This window comes from Archocentrus centrarchus, chromosome 11 (genome assembly GCF_007364275.1).
Source record: "Archocentrus centrarchus isolate MPI-CPG fArcCen1 chromosome 11, fArcCen1, whole genome shotgun sequence".
NCBI classification, from domain to species: Eukaryota; Metazoa; Chordata; class Actinopteri; order Cichliformes; family Cichlidae; genus Archocentrus; species Archocentrus centrarchus.
Genome location: NC_044356.1, coordinates 16,624,057 through 16,641,814, shown reverse-complemented (window position 1 = coordinate 16,641,814; position 17,758 = coordinate 16,624,057). Strand labels below are relative to the sequence as shown.

At 40.0% G+C, this 17,758-nt stretch overlaps 2 protein-coding genes across 4 annotated transcripts; one reads left to right on the top strand and one right to left on the bottom strand.

The window, feature by feature from the left end:
• Positions 1-876: 876 nt before the first annotated feature.
• ctss1 (cathepsin S, ortholog 1) lies at positions 877-8,397 on the bottom strand. 2 transcript variants are annotated; one of them, XM_030740704.1, is made up of 8 exons: positions 8,280-8,397; positions 7,256-7,376; positions 7,050-7,172; positions 3,554-3,706; positions 3,238-3,462; positions 2,811-2,976; positions 1,304-1,409; positions 877-1,224 (listed from the first exon to the last, which is right to left on the bottom strand). In XM_030740704.1, the coding sequence occupies exons 2-8, from the start codon at positions 7,373-7,375 to the stop codon at positions 1,125-1,127; spliced, it is 993 nt and encodes a 330-aa protein (XP_030596564.1). In that variant the 5' UTR covers position 7,376; positions 8,280-8,397; the 3' UTR covers positions 877-1,124. The 2 variants fall into 2 exon arrangements, with proteins under 2 accessions (XP_030596564.1, XP_030596565.1); XM_030740705.1 differs by lacking the exon at positions 8,280-8,397 and adding an exon at positions 8,152-8,274.
• Positions 8,398-11,979: 3,582 nt separating this feature from the next.
• LOC115788550 (leucine-rich repeat and immunoglobulin-like domain-containing nogo receptor-interacting protein 1) lies at positions 11,980-17,416 on the top strand. 2 transcript variants are annotated; one of them, XM_030741615.1, is made up of 2 exons: positions 11,980-11,999; positions 15,475-17,416. In XM_030741615.1, the coding sequence occupies exon 2, from the start codon at positions 15,483-15,485 to the stop codon at positions 17,310-17,312; it is 1,830 nt and encodes a 609-aa protein (XP_030597475.1). In that variant the 5' UTR covers positions 11,980-11,999; positions 15,475-15,482; the 3' UTR covers positions 17,313-17,416. The 2 variants fall into 2 exon arrangements, with proteins under 2 accessions (XP_030597475.1, XP_030597476.1); XM_030741616.1 differs by lacking the exon at positions 11,980-11,999 and adding an exon at positions 12,559-12,640.
• Positions 17,417-17,758: the final 342 nt, after the last annotated feature.

Here is a 17,758-nt window from a genome sequence, read left to right as displayed (position 1 = left end):
CTTGTATCAGTGAATCAAGCTGCTGGTAGTGTAATGTGTGAAAGATGTTTTCTTCAGACACTTTGTACCCATTAACCATCCTTTAAAAACCACAGCCTACCTAAATATTGCACAGTGTACCCATCCCCTGATGGCTTCTTCCAGTAAGATAACACACCATATTGCAAAGCTCAAATCATCTCAAACTGGTTTCTTGAACATGCCGATGAATTCACTGTACTCAAATGGCCTCCATAGGCACCAGATCTCAATGCAACAGAGCACCTTTGGTATGCGGAGAAATGGGAGATCGTCATCATTAATGTGCAGCTGACAAATCTGCAGCAACTGTGCGATACCATCATGTCAACGTGGACCAAAATCTCTGAGGAATGTTTCCAGGACCTTAGTGAATCTGTGCCATGAAGAATTAAAGCAGTTCTGAAGGCAAAAGAGGTCCAGCCCGGTTCCAGAAAGGTGTGCCTAATGAAGTGAGTGCACGTCCACTATTCACTTTCCAACACTTTGGAAGTTTTGAGCAGTGGGTCTGTAGAGCCTTTTCAGTGCAGTGATAGCAGGGAGAGTGAAACAGCAAAGATATTAAAATTGAACCGCTCACATCTTTGTTGTTCTTGTGTGAATTTGTGTTTAGAAAATGTACAAATTAGTGGCTGTTGTGCATAAATATTCAAATACAAGGTTTTTATAAATTTAAAAAATTTATAAAGCTCCCATCTTGTGATGATCAATACTATTTGACTGAACAGAAAAAAAAACTTCAGATGGCAGTGCAACAGCTGACATTTAAACATTTCCATGTAACCCTCCTTAGTGTTACTAAGCACCAATTAAACTCATAACAGTAAATAAGATATTTCATCTGTTTATTTCTTCCATTATTGCTGTGATTTTTATTAAATCAGTGAAATTTAATATGCAGTCATAAGTATGCAGTTTGAAATTCGAAACATGAGTGAGTAAAGCTTCCAGAGTAAGTACAGTGATTTTTTTTTTTTTTTTCCTCCAGTGGATTTGACTTTCAGGGTAGCATCTTCAGCTCTGATGTTAAATAAAATACAATGAGACAGACATCTGGTCTCTAATATTAATTTAAGCAACCTAAGTTAAGTTAGTAGCCTATCTTTTCACAGTGTAGGGTAAACTGGAAAGCTGGCAATGCCGCAAAGATTATTCTTGTTCCGGGCAAGCCGAATGTAGCCTCCTTCTCCCCACGCAGTTCCCCAGCTGAAATGACAAAAACATTCACATTCGGCTTCAAGATGTCAGAAATATTTTACAAGTTTGCAAAGAGAGGCAGGTTTACCTGTTTTTCACAATCCAGTAGTCTCGTCCTGCATCTGTGCCGTAGCCCACAACCAGGACAGCGTGATTTATCAACTTCGGGTTGCAGCTGGTGACATCATATAAACCTAAAAGAAACAGATGCACAAGTCCAGTAACTGAGAAAATTAAAGTTCAAAGTTTGACAGCAGTATTACTGACAACTGCTGATGACTGACATGCACAGCTAAGGGCTGGCAAACCTAAAACTACAGAAGTGGTAATGTGCAAAATGTGCAATGACAGAAGGAGAGAAATGATCTTCCCAAGGGGGCTCCACCTGAGCTCAACCAGTTGCAGGTGAATGCAAGTCAATTTCTTAGATTGAAAGAAAGAAAGGAAGAAAAAAAAAAGTAGTACAGTAGTGTAGAATGCTGCTAGTTTAGCTGTAACTGTGGGCAGAGACACTCGAATAAAGAATAAATTACAAGTGACCAGTCCAGTGTGAGTCCAGCTCTGTTGGCTGTGACATAACTAAGACAAATGCCTGCTGCTGAGAGTCAGAGTCGAGACACCGTCAGGTTGTTAGTGTAACATTGAGGGGCCTCCTGTGACTTTTTTTGCCTGTTTTGATTTTATTTTCAGTCTAGTAACCTCGAGTACTGCGCTTGGGTTGTAGTTGCTGTTTAGTATTTAGTTTTGGATTCCTTTCTCTCTTTTTAATCTATGGTTAAACTGACCCTCTGCACTTAGTTTCTGTTTCACTTAATTCCTAGTCAGTAAAGAGTTTTAATTTGTGTTTTATTGCATTTGAGTGTCTGTCTGATTGTCAGCACCTGTATCTTGTTCCCCTGCTGTTTCCATTTCCCCAATCAGCCTTCTATGTTTAGAAATTGTTTCCTCTCCCCTTTCTCAGGGTGTCTGTGCTGCCTCAGTGTATTCTTCTCTGCATGCCTTCTGTTCTATTTTCCATCCATGTCTTGATTTGAATGTTATTGCTTTGGACTTTGTTCTCTGGAAACCTAAATAAAAGCTTTGCGTTTTGTTATTTCCTTTCTGCCTGAGTCCTGAAACCACCACAAAAGACCCATTACTGAAAGAAGAGATGACTTGCAGAGAAATGTTACAGCGTTTCTTTTCGCTCTAAATAACTGTTTATTTTTCATATTTTTATTTTGCCGAATAAATACATTTGAGAGGGACATATCCCTGCATCCACACCTTTGGAGGTGACAATTTTTCAACAGAGTAAGCTACAGGAGCTGGAAGAGCTTGTGTAAAAAGAAATACATGTTTAAACCAAAGAAAGTGATGCTATGTTTAGCACTGTATTTAAAAAACAAAACAAAAAAACAATCAGCATCTCTCAGTCATATTTGTATAATTGTGATTAACATATGTCATCTAGTTTACCCATAAGTGTTGTTTACATGATATATTTCACTACAAATACAGTTTTCTGAGTTGCTGCTAAAAAACAAATAAGCTCAAAGCTGCTAATTCAGAGTCCATGCATGAAATTCCCAAGTTTCGAAACTAAGCCTCCTCACCTCCTTTGTACAAATGGAAAGACTCCAGCATGGCATTCACAGCCACAGCAATCGGTCCCACTGATGCCACCGCGCTCTGCAGAATCTTCTCATCCCCGCTGGGAAGGATGTGGAAATTGGAGCAGTAGCCAGCATTTCCCTGGATGGAATAGCGACATTTCCCATTCTGCAAAGAGAAATGAGACATTTATCTGCATTAAATGTAAATATTAAGTTATATTCTACAGCCTTTATGTACATTATCAAAGAACTACAAAAGATTTTAGAAAATTATGCTGTTTTAACTCTTTTACAACATTAAAAATCCTCTTATAAATGCTCCCCACCATAAACAATACATAATGAAACACAATAGCACTACTGTCAGCCTCTTTTTTTAACCCCCTCCCACTTTGCTACAGTTTCCTTCATGTGTGCCGAAGATGACCTTGTGTTCGTAGGGGTAAACGCTCTCCGAGTCGACGCCTCTGTTGCGAATGATGTAGCTGTAAGCTTTGGTGATGTAGCCTCCTCTGCAGCCGAGGTTTCCATCCTTGGTGCTGCAGTCCACCAAGTTCTGTGGACTCAGTGGAACAAGGACCCCCGTGTGCTTCTTCAACTGACCCTCAAGAGCTCCCAAAGAACTGAAGGCCCAGCATGACCCACATAACCCCTTAGAAAAGGAAGACATCACAAAGTTTACCACCACTGTTTTCACAGGATTGTGCTCATGATTTTCATTTCCTTACAATAGGTGATCTTACCTGGTTTCTGACAGGACCCACCAGGCCAGCTTTCCTCCAGTCCACACTCTGAGGTACTGATGAGCCACTCACTTTTTTAAAAGTGCCATTTATGAAATTAAAAGTGTTCTCCAACTTCAAGCAATTCAGCTTCTCGTTGAACTCCTCAGCTGTCTTGGGAGGAAAGAAATGGCAGCAGTAAATACAATGAAAACACTGCATTGCTTCATGATTAGATATTATCTCTGCACAACAGTATTCTCCTCAGATTTAGGCTCACTTGACACTGAACGTGTAAATACAGCACTGCAAGTGTCATGGAATGGCTGTGTGGCAGGCAGAGTAGGACCCAAATGGAGGACAAGAAGCAGACTTAAACTTAACTTTTATTCATAGTGAGAAATAGTAAATATACACAATGCTGGGCTGGCCAGAAATACATTAATCAGGAAACACCATGGGAACCTACAGAGCTAGGGAGCGAGCACGCACACGCACACAGCCTGAGGGAAGCCAAAGATGAGGACATGACAAAGAACCGAGGAGGACAGAGACAATATATACAGACATGAGGTAATCAGGGATGGTGGAAACAGCAGGGGAGAACAGGTGAAGTGAATCACACTAACAAGACAAGGGGAAGCAAAACTGAACCCAATGTACATGGAACAAAGGTCTGTCCATCTATCTTCTTCCACCCATCCTTTGTCATAGTTGCAGGGAGGCTGGAGCTTATCCCAGCTGTCATAGAGCAAGATGCAGGGTACACCCTGGACAGGTCACTGGGCTAACACAGAGGGACAGACAGCCACTCACTCTCACCAATGGGCAATGTAGAAATGCCAGTGAACGTAACCCCACTAGGTGCATGTCTTTGAGCTGTGGGAGGAAACCCGCATAAACATGCAAACTCCACACAGAAAGGTTCCCCACCAAGGTGGATTCAAACTCCATGTGAGGCAACAGTGCTAACCACCATGCAATTATGCTGCCAGTGCAAAAGACTGGCAAAATAAAACAGGAAATAACCTGAGGTGGGAACATTACTCTGGACTTGACAGAACACCAGAAGGCAGGCATGCTGGGAGAAACTAAACTACACAGAAACATGGATGAACTTAGCACATAAGACTAGACACAAGAGGAAGGGAACACAGAGGGAGAACTAGACTCAAAAGGCAAAGAGAAACAGGAACAAAATCAACACTAGAGATACACAAAGAAAATTTAACTTTAAACAACACAGGAATCATGGAAAATAATCAAATAAACAAAACCACAAAGTCCAAAAACTCAAAACGGTGGGTAACAAACTCGGGGGCATGACAATAAGGACACAATGAACTAGATTTCAGTATGTCAGTGTGTTTAGAGCCCATCATCAACTGAAAAGCAAACTGAAGCATTGAAACAGCTCCACTGTTAAACATGAATTTTATACTTGGCATTAACAAATCTCTAATGGAGGCACTGGGAGTGTTTTTACATTCCTTTACTGTCACACCATCAGCTCTTCTAAAATGAACACAAAATACAAAAGGCATGAGGTCAAGCACCTTGCTGCTCATTTGCTGCATACTTTAGTGGACACGATTATTGATTATTGCAACTTTAAAAATCATTTTTCTCTTGCATGCGAGTGCATTTCAGCTGCATCACATTATTCACCCAGACAACTGTAACACTCTGTCCTCTGACAGCGGGCCAAAAGCTTGTGTGTGTCCCAAACATTTCTGCCAGCTTCCTGCAGAGATCCAACACGACACGCCCATCCAGGCTTTACCACTCAGGCTTCCTGTAGTTTTAATCAAAAATAAAAATGCTCTTCCTTTTTTTTTTTTTTTTTTCAGTTCCCTAAGCATTTATTTAAAATCTCATCCATGCATGAACAAGAAAACAACACCGGAACACCAACATATTGGTCTTAAGGTTTTTGCACTTTGTGTTGCTGGTTTTTTAAACATACAAAATATTTGATGAAATCCTTTTTATTTATGTCTTTTTTATTTAAATCCACATAAAATGGAAGATTAGTTACTAGTTCATCTTTGCACATAAAGTATTTTATTATGTCCATAAAAGTCATAAATTAACCAGAATGGCACAGAACAAAACAGTCACAGTACAGTACAGCCCTGTACCGCAGCTTTACTGTTATTCTATAGATTTCCATCATTATGTAATGCTTTTCATGTACATAACAATAAGTGTCTTGATTGTCCAGGCTGGCCGAGCCCATACTGGATTAAAATAATCTGATTGTATGAAGGGAGATTAGAGCCGCTCTATAGGTTAGGGTTTAAATTAAGCCTGCGGGATGCAGCTTTATCTGCAGATTAACAGTGGTGGTCATTCACGTCCATCTTGCACAAGCAAAAGATCAATGTGCATGAATGCTCTTGAGATTCTTTGTTTACATGGTGCTAAAATGTTTGTATCCACCAGAGGTCTCTCAGATACCCTCCAGTCTGGTGCTATAATTTGTAGTGTGTTTAATTTGGATGATTTTTGTTTTTTTGGTCATCAATATTTTTGGTATCATCAGTAAAATTCTATAGTGATGTGTGTAATAGTTTTTACACACTTATTAATACATGAGAGAGAGAGAGCGCGAGAGAGAGAGAGAGAGAGAGAGAGAGAGAGAGAGTGAGAGAGAGAGAGAGAGAGAGCGCGAGGGAGAGTCTCCAATCCTGTCTGTGCAGGGATTTTCGACTTTATACAACTCAATAGCTACATAATTGTGGCTGCCAAGGTCATAGTCATAATATAGATTGTAGGGGACTAAAACACATTTAAAAATCTTAATATTCAAACATGCTCAAAATGTGACCCTCAGCATACTGCAATCAAAATATAACCCAAAGACTTTCCTGTGCAGGCAACTGCGCACTGGGAAAATCATAATAATAACTAGACAAATTACTATTATTATTCTGACCGGTCCTGACTTTACAGCATATGTTTGTAGTAGTGGTTTAACCACTACTACAACCCCGCTACAAGTGGTCTGCATATGCTGCAAAGGGAGTGTAGACACTGCAGGGATAGAGTCACTGCAGAGCAGACAGAATAAGATGAATGAAGCTGGGCAGTTTTCATTTGGATGAAAAAAAAACAACAAAAAGTTTTCATGACAAATGATAATAAAGTGCATGAATGCTGTTTTGTGGTTAACGGTGTGAAACCAGCTATGGTTGAAGTCAGAAGTTACTGCCAGAAAAGTACAAGCCTCTGTTTTGTAATAAGTCTAACTTCCACTTTAAGTGGAATTAATGTTAATAACACATTGACTGCCCTGATTGTACAATTGTTTGTTTCTCTTTTCATTATTGCTGCTGTGTCTTTCTCTGGGGGGGGGGTGATTGGTCACTGACTACAGATAACTTTAGATAATTTAATACTATTCCATCCATGAACAGAATAACAAAATAATCTGTCTTGATTGGGATCTAGATATAGAAAGTTTAGACATCCCGTTTTCTCAGCAGAAGGCTGCTAAGCTGCAGTAGGATCCTACCATGTCAGCCAGGTGGTTCAGCCCCAGCGTGAAGCTGTGTTTCCCCTCTGAGGCCTCCTGGTTGTGTCTTAACACCAAGTGCATATTCTTCTCCCATACTGCTCTCCTGAAGTCGAGCTCGGTCTGAAACACAAATGCTGACTGTCTCATCTAAACGGTGCCTGTATATGTGACAGCAAAGAGAAAATGTTCATTTAAGCACCTACCTGATTATCATAAACTTTGCCGTGTTTGATTTTCCACTCTTCCCACAATTTGTTCACAGCAGGCGACGAGTATACGAAGACCATGAAGGCCAGAAGCAACATGGCACACAAAGTGTGCATCCTGAAAAGGAAGGGAAAAAGGAGTCATGTTATTGGAGCAGACGTGACTCTCGTGTAATTCAACTATCCCTGAATTAGTTAATTTTCACGATTCATTGTCTAATTTGCTATGATTTGGTGCATGTCTTTGTATTTGTGTTACAGTAAACTTGGTATTGGACTCAGTAGTATATGATTTTTTTCAGGAATTTCCCTGAATCGTATAACCTACACGAAGAGCTGAAATATAGAAAAAAAAAAGCTATAAGTTCCAGGAAATTATAACCAAGCATCTAAAGCACCTCAAGTTGCTGTTTGCCTAAAATTATAGTAAAATTTAAACGTGTCATTGCCTAAAAATAACACACCCTGATGGTAAAAGTATTTTTGTTTAAACTGAAAGATGTGAAAGCTCAGAGTTCTGAGAAGACCTCAGTTTCTTTAAGAAAATATTCATGAGCTGCAGCTCAGGGTTACAGAACTTAGTGTTGTAAACAAGAGAATCAAAGTCTGACCTAAACAGTTAGAAAATGTGTAAAACTCAAACAGAATATGATGCACTTTTAGAAATCCACAATAAAAAAGCTCTCGGTTTTCATCACTGTTTGGTGCACTCCTCAAACAAACAAGTCCAAAACCACAGCACTGCATGTTAAATTAACACAGTCTGCAAGTGTTGCCTGTAAAAAAAAAACCCAGCGTTGACTAAAAATTAGAAACGCGATACAAATCGACAGCGCAGACTTCTGAAAGATTACTTCACCGCAAAACAGAGAAGTTCAACTGTAATCGTTTACCGTAATCTCCAAGCTTCTTTCTCAGCAAATCTTTTTCATCCCCTATGATTAATCCACATATTTCCACAAATTGACGAAGCACTTAATTCAATCAGACAAACAATCTAAACTCAGAGGTTTGCGCTCACCTTGTTGCAGAATGGTCTTGCCTGAGACCGAAAGCTGAGCCGGTTTCAGCACGCTAGACCTTCACGCTTAAAAGAGGAAGTTTTATTTCCTGATGCAAGCTTTGCTGCTCACTGGCTTGTCATGTGAATCTAATTTACAACCAGCTGCACACAATATCCTTCCATGTATGAGAGATGCACATGGTAAATGTCAAATGATGATAATACACTTAAATGAAACTGCTTCTGGGGGGGAAATATGTGTGAAATGAAAGCGCTCAGAATAACTGAAAGAAATGAAAGATGTTGAAACATTTTGTGGAGGCAGGGTGATTTTTTTTTCTTTCTAATTTATCATGATTTTGAATCATATTTTGACATACTGTAAGCTGTAGGTGAAATGTGAAGAGGGCGCATGAGCTTAATTTATTATTCTGCCAAAACCAAAAGCAAATCCAGATTTGCTGCTTATGATCCTAATTTAAATCGAATTACATGAGTCTGTGATAAAAGCTGCAGTCATTAGTGCTCTTCACTTTCAAACATGCTGTGGATTTGTAGAAAACCAAAACCAAAACCATGTCAGCTGGTCCTTTCAATGCAGAGGAGCAGCTTCTCCACTCTGGGATGCTGCAGGAAAGACACGTTCATCCAAAATCAGCCTTTGGGTTCGTCCCTACTGAGACCCAAAGACAAACAGCAGCTAAATTAACAGTTAATAACAGCTTCAACAGTTGGAAAAAAAAAGACTAATTGTAAGAAGACTATTACAAAAGACCACAAGAAGAAGACACGCTTTCTCTGTTCTCTTTCATGCTTGTTGTGTTTACTTAGCGAGTGCACTGACAAAGTCATATGTAAATAAAATTCAGCATAGTAAACTCTGAAAGGAAATGGAATCAGTCCACTTTAGCTGATGGCTAAGCTGATTCCCTTCTGCACAGCCTGTTCTCAAATCTCACATGGGGCATGTTATTTGAGCCATTTAAGCCTGCATGTAGCTTCTGCTGCCTCTGCAAGCCACTTTGCAAGCCACCCTTGCTTCAGCTCCTCCATTTCAGGCTATTTATGCTTTTTCTGTGTGCTCGGCCTGTTGCTGCTCTTCCCTGCCTTTTGGATGTCCATGTGAAGGTCCCAGAGTAGAGATATACTGCCAAACTAATTACTGACACTGGAATGACAATCCTGCATACTTTCTTTTTAGTTGGGCAAATGATCTTTTCAGGCTGTCTCTAATGGTTAGGTGTCTCACACAGATATTCTGTTGCTGCACATTTAGATTGTTGAGATTTGATCTAAAAGTGATGCCCAATTGTGAGCTGATCACCTAAGAGGTATTTAAGTGCATTTTTTTTATGCAAATAGGGTCTATATGACACCAACATTGTATAAATAAATAAATAAAAAATAAAGGGAAAAATGGACGAAAGTTTTCATTATGTTAGTTTATTTATTTATTGCGTTGACTGATTATAGTGTGATTAGCAGATGTAAGCTGATGCTGTTGATGATTATACAATTGTTGGTAAATAAATAGCGTGCCACAAAATCCTCTTAAGAAGACAAACAGATCAGAATGTAAAGAACAGATGTGTGTGTTGTCAGAATGGACGGCAAACCAAGAGAAGAGGGATTAGTGGTGAGGCTACTGTGGCATATACCGTGACCAGCTGGTGACCAAGCCATTCTCTGTGTCTGTTCTCATTTCCGGCCAGCTTTCTCTACAATAATGTAAAAACTCAAAGACGTCACAGCGGTCTCTACAGTGGAGAGCTGCAATGATGAAACTATATGATGAGAATCGGACAGAAGGACATTATGCAATGTTGAGATCTGAGGTGGCCTTTGCTATTTTTTGGTCTCGATCTCTGATCTGTCCTCTTCCTGGATGCCCGTTGGACGGAGATTTGCTGATGAATGCAGGTTCCTTAGGTAGCAGATGGTAAGTTCCTGACTCAGCACAAGCTCTTCTTCTGTGGTGATTGTGCATGTTTTGTGCCATTACATCTCATAATCTTGCAGTGGAGCGGGGAGGGTATTGGACTCCCGACTCAAACACCTGATTTGTTTTGTGTTTTCATTTTGCTGGCTTTCATTGAATCCAGAGGGAGCGCTTTCAAATTTCAGCAAGTTCTTTGCAAAATACAATTAAGAGTGGGGGCAGTGTGGGTGTAGTTAGCAACTAAAACTCAAAATACAGAAAATCATTTACACCTGTTATGTTTTCCCAGTTTACAGTCGATTAAAGGAGATTTATTCAGTTACAGAACGGAGAAAGAAACAGTCAAAACATCTTGCCTCTTCAGCAAGTTTAAATCAGGAAACATGTTACAGCCTACCTCTTATTGTTGAGACCAGATAATAATGCTGATTTCATCCATCCATCCATCCATCCATCCATCCATCCATCCATCCATCCATCCATCCATCCATCCATCCATCCATCCATCCATCCATCCATCCATCCATCCTCTTCCACTTATCCTGTTTGTGTCTAGACAACCTTAACAATGCATAACAGCCTAGTATCTATTCGAACAGATATTGGATCACTAAACAACACAAAGGATTTGTATATTTACATAAACTATAGTCTCATCATTCATGACAACATAAAAATGTGGCAATACGTGAGACTCAGTGAAATCTATGAGAAATCTATGAAATCTAACTATACAAGTGCTGATCAGCCTTAATACTTGGTCTAATAAAGGCATTTAACCTGTTTTTACATGCTTAAAGTAGAACCACTTCGTCAATGTCAGAAACAAAAGCGCTGAGAGTGCCCGCACATAGTTTTGACCGATTAGCAGAGTTTATGAGTCAACTTAAATTAAATTGCAACATGACTGCTTAATATACAGTACCAGTCAAAAGTATGGACACACCTACCCATTCATGTGAACGGGTAAGTTCAGTTATCTTTAGATTTCAGTTTTTTACCTGCTGGTGTGATATAGGGAACAGTTGTGAGTGGAACAGTAAAACTGTGAGTCTGATGTGGGACAGGCAGTATGTTCATAACACCATCCCATCAAAACATTTGTGGACCTTTTAAAAAAGTTTGACCAATCAACTGATAGAGAAATCCCACCTTTCCTAATGTCACTCCTTTTCCAGGAATTATATATAAGTTTTAAAGTTTTAAAGGGGAGCTGCCACAGTTTACAACCACAGAGGAATTCCCAGGCCAGTTAATGTCTTAATCAAAAAAGGCTCAGACGGGGCAAAGAGCTGAAAAGATATTCCTTTATTTCTAAGTGTCAGTGCTGAAATTCATCCCCATCTGGTGTTACTCATAAATCTCTGCATTTGGCTGACCTGTGCTTGCCTCCTGTCATCCAGTGCACTGTGCTGGATGGAGTCCAGGAGCTGGTGCATATAATCCCCCAGCATGCACCAAGCGCCCGCGCTTCTACAGCCAGGTTGTTGTTGCCATGAGGACAGCCGAGCATCAGGGAGACTGAGCTACAGCATCACGCTTGCTTCGGAGTTTTGGTTTGAGGAGTGCGAGCATGCTGCTTTCTTGTTGTGGTGCATTTTTTGATCAGCAATGTTGCAAGGAGGAGCTGAGAAAGCGGCACATATACTTTGCTTTTTGAGTTCTGTTTTCTTCTATTGGTATAACAATTTACCCAGAGACAAAAAAGAAAGAAAGAAAAACAAGCAAGAGCATGAAAAAAGTCATTGCATGTAAAAATGGAGCTATTACAATGACAAGCCCGTCAGCCTGAAAAGAAGGTGAGTTGGGATGCTTGATTTTCCTTTGATTTCTTTACAAACCGCTGTAATTCTGTGCCTTCCTGAGTTTTCAAAGCTCTCGAGGCACAGCAAAATACTGCACCTCTGTAAACTGTTTTTCCTCTCTAGCATGTGCTCTCCCAGAGGAGTTCAGGAGTAGTACTCCTCCATGATTCAACGCCGCTGGGAGCTGCCGTCACTACAGGCAGTCCGACTCTGCTCCCAGGATACACGCAGATACCTGTGTTGATATAAATTACCTGTAAAGTAGATGCTCTCCACAGTGGCATGTTTATGTAGATGTGTCATGTGGAAAGTCATCATGGAAATTATAAGAATGTAAACATCATGAGTATAAAAGCAGGATCAAAACCAACGGCAATGTGAAAATACATGCAAATGAACCTTTTTTGCTTCAGCAAGTATGAGTACTTTCATATTTGCGGCCACTTGTGCGAGAACTGTCATAAATGTAATGGACATTACTCTTTCTCACCCCATGTCTCCTCTTACATGCTCCATGCTCTGTACAGCGACATGTAAGCGGAGCTGCCAAAACAGAGGGTGGTTTCACACTTGAAGGTGTTATTTTTTTCTCTCTTTCTCTCTCATGCTCTTGGGAATCTAAACAGCACATTTCAGTAAGTCACACATTTTCAGATGAGCTGACGCATTAGTCATTTTTACATACGTGATAACCAAATTTAACAGAAATAAGTCTGTTTACATGTTCACATGTTCAACCACAGAGTCATTATGTGTTTACTGACAGCACCTTGGCATCTTTTTTTTAACAGTAAGGGTCCATCTTTGCAGTGTACCTGTGGGAAGCATTTTCTCTAGGCACCAAAATGCTTTTGCTTTTTCTGCCACCTACTGGCAGATGTAACAAAAGTTAAATTCAAATAAATAAAATGAGCTTATGATGATTTGAGATTGGAAAAAAAATGTTAGTATCTGTAATAAGCGTCCCTCCAATCATGTATTTCTCTGTTATGTGATCATAGTTCTAGGAATAAAAAGGGCATGACCTTTGTTCTCCAAAGTACTGGCACTATGTTTATTACTGTCTTTAATTATGTAATGTCTGATTGGCAAAGTGGACTGTTTACTGCATTTTGGAAAAGGTTAATGAGACTTTGTGTTAGCAAGACATTTTATAGGAAATCATGTAAAATAAAAGCAACAACAAGAGAAAGCACCAGCTAAAAAGCTTCATGAGCCGTAATTCAGTGGTTCTGAATTTGATTATAACGTCTCCTGTCATGTACTGGTGTGTTCTAATCAGCTTTCATGGCTCCTTCTTAGCTATATTTTGCAAATAATAAAAGTTAAATACCTTCCATCAATTATATCAAAAGAAAGTATTTCAAATCAAGCCAGAAGAATAAACAAAATCTAAAATGTGAACTGTACTACTGGCCAGGCAATATGCACTCCTTTCACATTACAATTTGCCCAGAGAAGGATGTAACCGAGGCACCACAGATAACTCCCGTATGTGATGCCTCATGTGGTGCAGGTTTACTCTTTCTCCCTCTTTCTGCACAAATCAAACAAAACAGTGAGCATGCAATCTGCTCTTGTTTTTTGTATCTAATTTATTCCGGCTAGAGCTTTGAAGCTGAAATGAAATTATCCACAGGACTGCAGCCTCTTGGAGGAGAGGTGCACTGTGCTCTGCACGGGCAAACTGGAAGGGGCAATTCAGGTCAGCTAACAGATAAAGGAGAGCGATGAAGCTGCACACTTAGATAGAGGACACAGGTTCTGCTGAATGAACTGTAATTCTGGTTCATCAAGAAGCCAAAATATTTATTTAGAATATCTTTATTTTGTTGTTGCTTGCTTAAATTGCATGGAAATGTGTGTGTGTGTGTGTGTGTGTATTTTAATTAAATACTCCACATTTCTACCTGCAAGTAGTTTATATAAACAAGAGTGTGAAGGTTTGTTCTCGATCTTTGAGAGCTGTAACAAAATAATAAGCTCAAACGTCTGCTCAGATGCTTTTCTGAACCGTCAACTCACAGTCTCCTTCAGTGACCTGCTCAGGTGTCAAGTTTTCAGCTGAATGATGTTGGTAATCCGGTCCTTCTGCGAGTACTTCAGATGTGAATTCAGCCTAAATGTCACATCAGTGAGGATTAAAGAGAAAAACTATGAATGGCACTATTACCTCTATAGCACTAGGATATTGATATAAGCAGAAATTATTAGTTATAATCTGTCAAAAGCTAATTTTTCAATATTTGTAGGTCCGCAAAGAAAGGCCCCTATTATAGAACCCCTGAGATCCTGTAAAGTAATTTTTTTTTTAATCTTGTGTGTAAGAATAACAAAATAACAACTGTGGTTTCGAGGTACAACAATATCTATCATTAGCTGTCTCCTTATACTTCCTGTTTGTCATGAGAAAAAAGTTTATTTTTCATTATACATTAAAGGTCTTCGTGTAATGACATTGTGGCTTGCATTTAAAATTTTAAAACATTTCTTTTCCACATCTATCTTTATTGGGTTATCAATTCGAATGCATATATTTTGAATTGATGATGCTCATGCAGCAGAGAGACATTTCTTTTTTCTTTCAAAGACCACAAACTGCATTAATTGTGTTTTTTTCCTAATTATAGGGGAATCTAAGGTGCTTAGACAAGCAAATTAATAAATAAAAAGAAATGAAACTGCATGTATCATGCCAAGTGCTTGGCAACCATATCACCACATCACTGAGGATAAATGGCTTCTATCAGCATCGTGACTGAATACAGCAGTGACATTTACTGTTTATCCTAATTAGAGCCATTCAGTTAATCTTCTAGAGAGGGAGCTGGAATGGAGTTGAGCAGGGAAAGAACTGAATCCCAAGTTTTAGAAAAACTGTTAGAGTACCCCTGACACTACACTTGTTTTGCATAGGAACAACATTAGGTCTTTTAGCCCGGAATCAGGGAATTGTTTGGCTTTGTGTCCTTCCACTGAAATAAGGCATGTCTTTGGGCTACAAGAGATGCAAAAGCAATAATACTTTCTCTGTTGGTGAAATGTGTAAATTCGTCAGGCAGACCAAAAATAGAGCTCAACGGGCTACAACCCACAGACGTGTTTATAATTTTAGAGAGCAAATCCAAGAAAGAGGATCAAAATGAACTGTCAGAGGACCAAATGAACATCTGTCACATGCCTCACTTGTGTTAAACATTTTATTTTTAAGTTTAACTTTGGAAAAATGTATCCTATAAACTAAATTAAAGTCAGACTGGCATAAAATAAAGTCAGATTAACCCTGTCAAGGGCTCTCTGCCACTATTCATCTGACAAGGTGACACCTAGTTCTTATTCCCAGGTATTCCTGTGGGGATTGAAAAAAAAAAAAAGAATTTTAGGGAAAAAATGTATGCAAAAAGATATGTCTTCATGTTTCCCATGACTCCTTTCATGGCTTTTTTTTCTCTCTCACTCATGCACACAGGCTACCAGATGTTTGAGGGGAGTAGCGTCCACCAAAGGCTGTGCTGGGGAGCTCTCTACCTGTTGGCAGCAGGGGTTGCATTGACATCTGAAACACACTGGCTGTGTCCATCATCCTGCCGCTGTAATGCTACAGTGCTGGAATTGAATTGTTCTCTTAGCCAACTTACCAGAGTGCCCGACGGTCTCCCACAAGAAGCCAAACTGCTAAACCTAACCCACAATGCAATCAAGACTTTGGCGCGTCAGCAGTTCCACGCACTGACAAAGCTGTTGGACTTGGATTTAAGCAACAATCTTTTGGTAATAATTGAAGTGGAAGCCTTCCTTGGCTTGCAGAGTCTGAGAACTCTGCGCCTTTCTCACAATCACCTGAAGATTATTCCAGTGGGAGCGTTTGCTAGCTTAACAAACCTCCAGTTACTGGACATAAGCAGCAATCAGATTCTTGTTTTCCTTGACTTCACTTTTAGGGAATTAGCGGCCCTGCGGTTCATGAAAGCTGCAGATAATGATGTGGTTTACATCTCTCATCAAGCTTTTACAGGACTAACCAGTCTGCAGGAGCTGCACCTTGATGGCTGCAACCTCACTGCTATGCCAACAGAGGCGCTCACACAGCTTAGCGTGCTGAGAAGCCTTCATTTTCACCGACTGGGCCTCACTGCCCTGCCAAACTACTCTTTCAGCCACCTAGTCCACCTAAAGGAACTTGTCATTTCTCATTGCCCCTGGCTGGAGAGTCTGTCAGGAAACAGTCTCTTTGGCTTAAATCTTACATCCCTAACCATTAAACATGGCAACCTAAGTGCCTTCCCCTACATCCCCTTGCATCACCTTGTATATCTCATATACCTTGACCTTTCTTTTAACCCCATCACCTACATTCATGCAAACCTTATTGGAGATTTGCTTCGGCTCCAAGAGTTACATCTTGTTGGGGGATCACTGCTGCGGATCGAAATTGGAGCATTCAGGGGTTTAGCACATTTCAGATTGCTGAATGTGTCCAGAAACCATCTCACCACACTTGAAATTGGAGCTTTTTATTCAGTGGACACCCTAAAAACTCTAGGACTTGATAACAACCCACTGGCATGTGACTGCCGTTTGGTTTGGGTGGTGCAAAGGCGACTGTACGTGGACTTCGGTGGAAATCCACCAACTTGTATTACCTCAGTCCAGCTGCAGGGCTGGAATTTTCTGGATTTCCCCGAGGCTGAGCTGCCGGATTTACTCACCTGTCGGCCACCTCGAATTCTGAACCGCAAAGCTCAGGTAGCGAGACTAGACCAGGGACACACGGTAGTGTTTTCCTGCAGTGCAGAAGGTGACCCTCTGCCATCTGTCAGATGGTTAAACCCACAGCTAAGACCTCTATTGCCCATAGGCAGAGTACGAGCTCTCTCCAATGGCTCGCTGGAGGTTCGCTATGCTCAACCTCAAGATAGTGGCATATATCTCTGCGTGGCATCAAATGCAGCAGGAAACGATAGCCTGCGCGTCAGCCTTCACGTCCGAGCCTTTCCATCATCTTCTAAGAAACCCTTTCGTCTGAAAGGTTGGTCTGCCTTTCCATCTGCTGTTCCAGGTGTGAACGGAAATTCAAAACTCCCATTTGACGTAAAGACGCTACTGATAGCGGCAACCATTGGGTTTCTCTCATTTTTCAGCTCTGTGAGTGTATGTTTCATTTTCATGTTCTTATGGAGTAAGAGCAAAGGGCAAATAAAACACACAGCCACGATTGCATATGTGCCACGAAGCGCCATGTCGAGTAGTAATGGAGGGACGAGCAACTATATGGAGACAGGCAGATTTACTATGAAACTGATATGAATCAATAAGTAAAGCATCTGCTATGATCTGGTAGGAGTGAATAAACTGCAAGATGCTTGCTTTTATTTGTTTTTGTTTTTATTATTGAATCTGATAAATATGAGCATGTTATGTTCTGGACATTAATAGCATTTTAAATTGCATTTGAAAAATGTGTGACCTTATAAAGAAGCATCTTTAATCGGGTTTGTTTTTCTTCTATGAAACAAAAGCAGGACTGCAAAAAAGAATGTGAAACAGCTCCCCCCCCCCAAAAAAAAAATGCATGTAAGATGTAGAAATGTAAAATTCCCATGTTAACTGCTTAAAATAATAATAATGTTTTAAATTTGTTTTTTAAGAATAAATTAAATTAAATAGTAGACTTGAAATAACAATTACAGTGAATCTCAGATGATGATAACCATGAGGTATTGAGAATAGGAGCATTAACCTTATATTAAGGT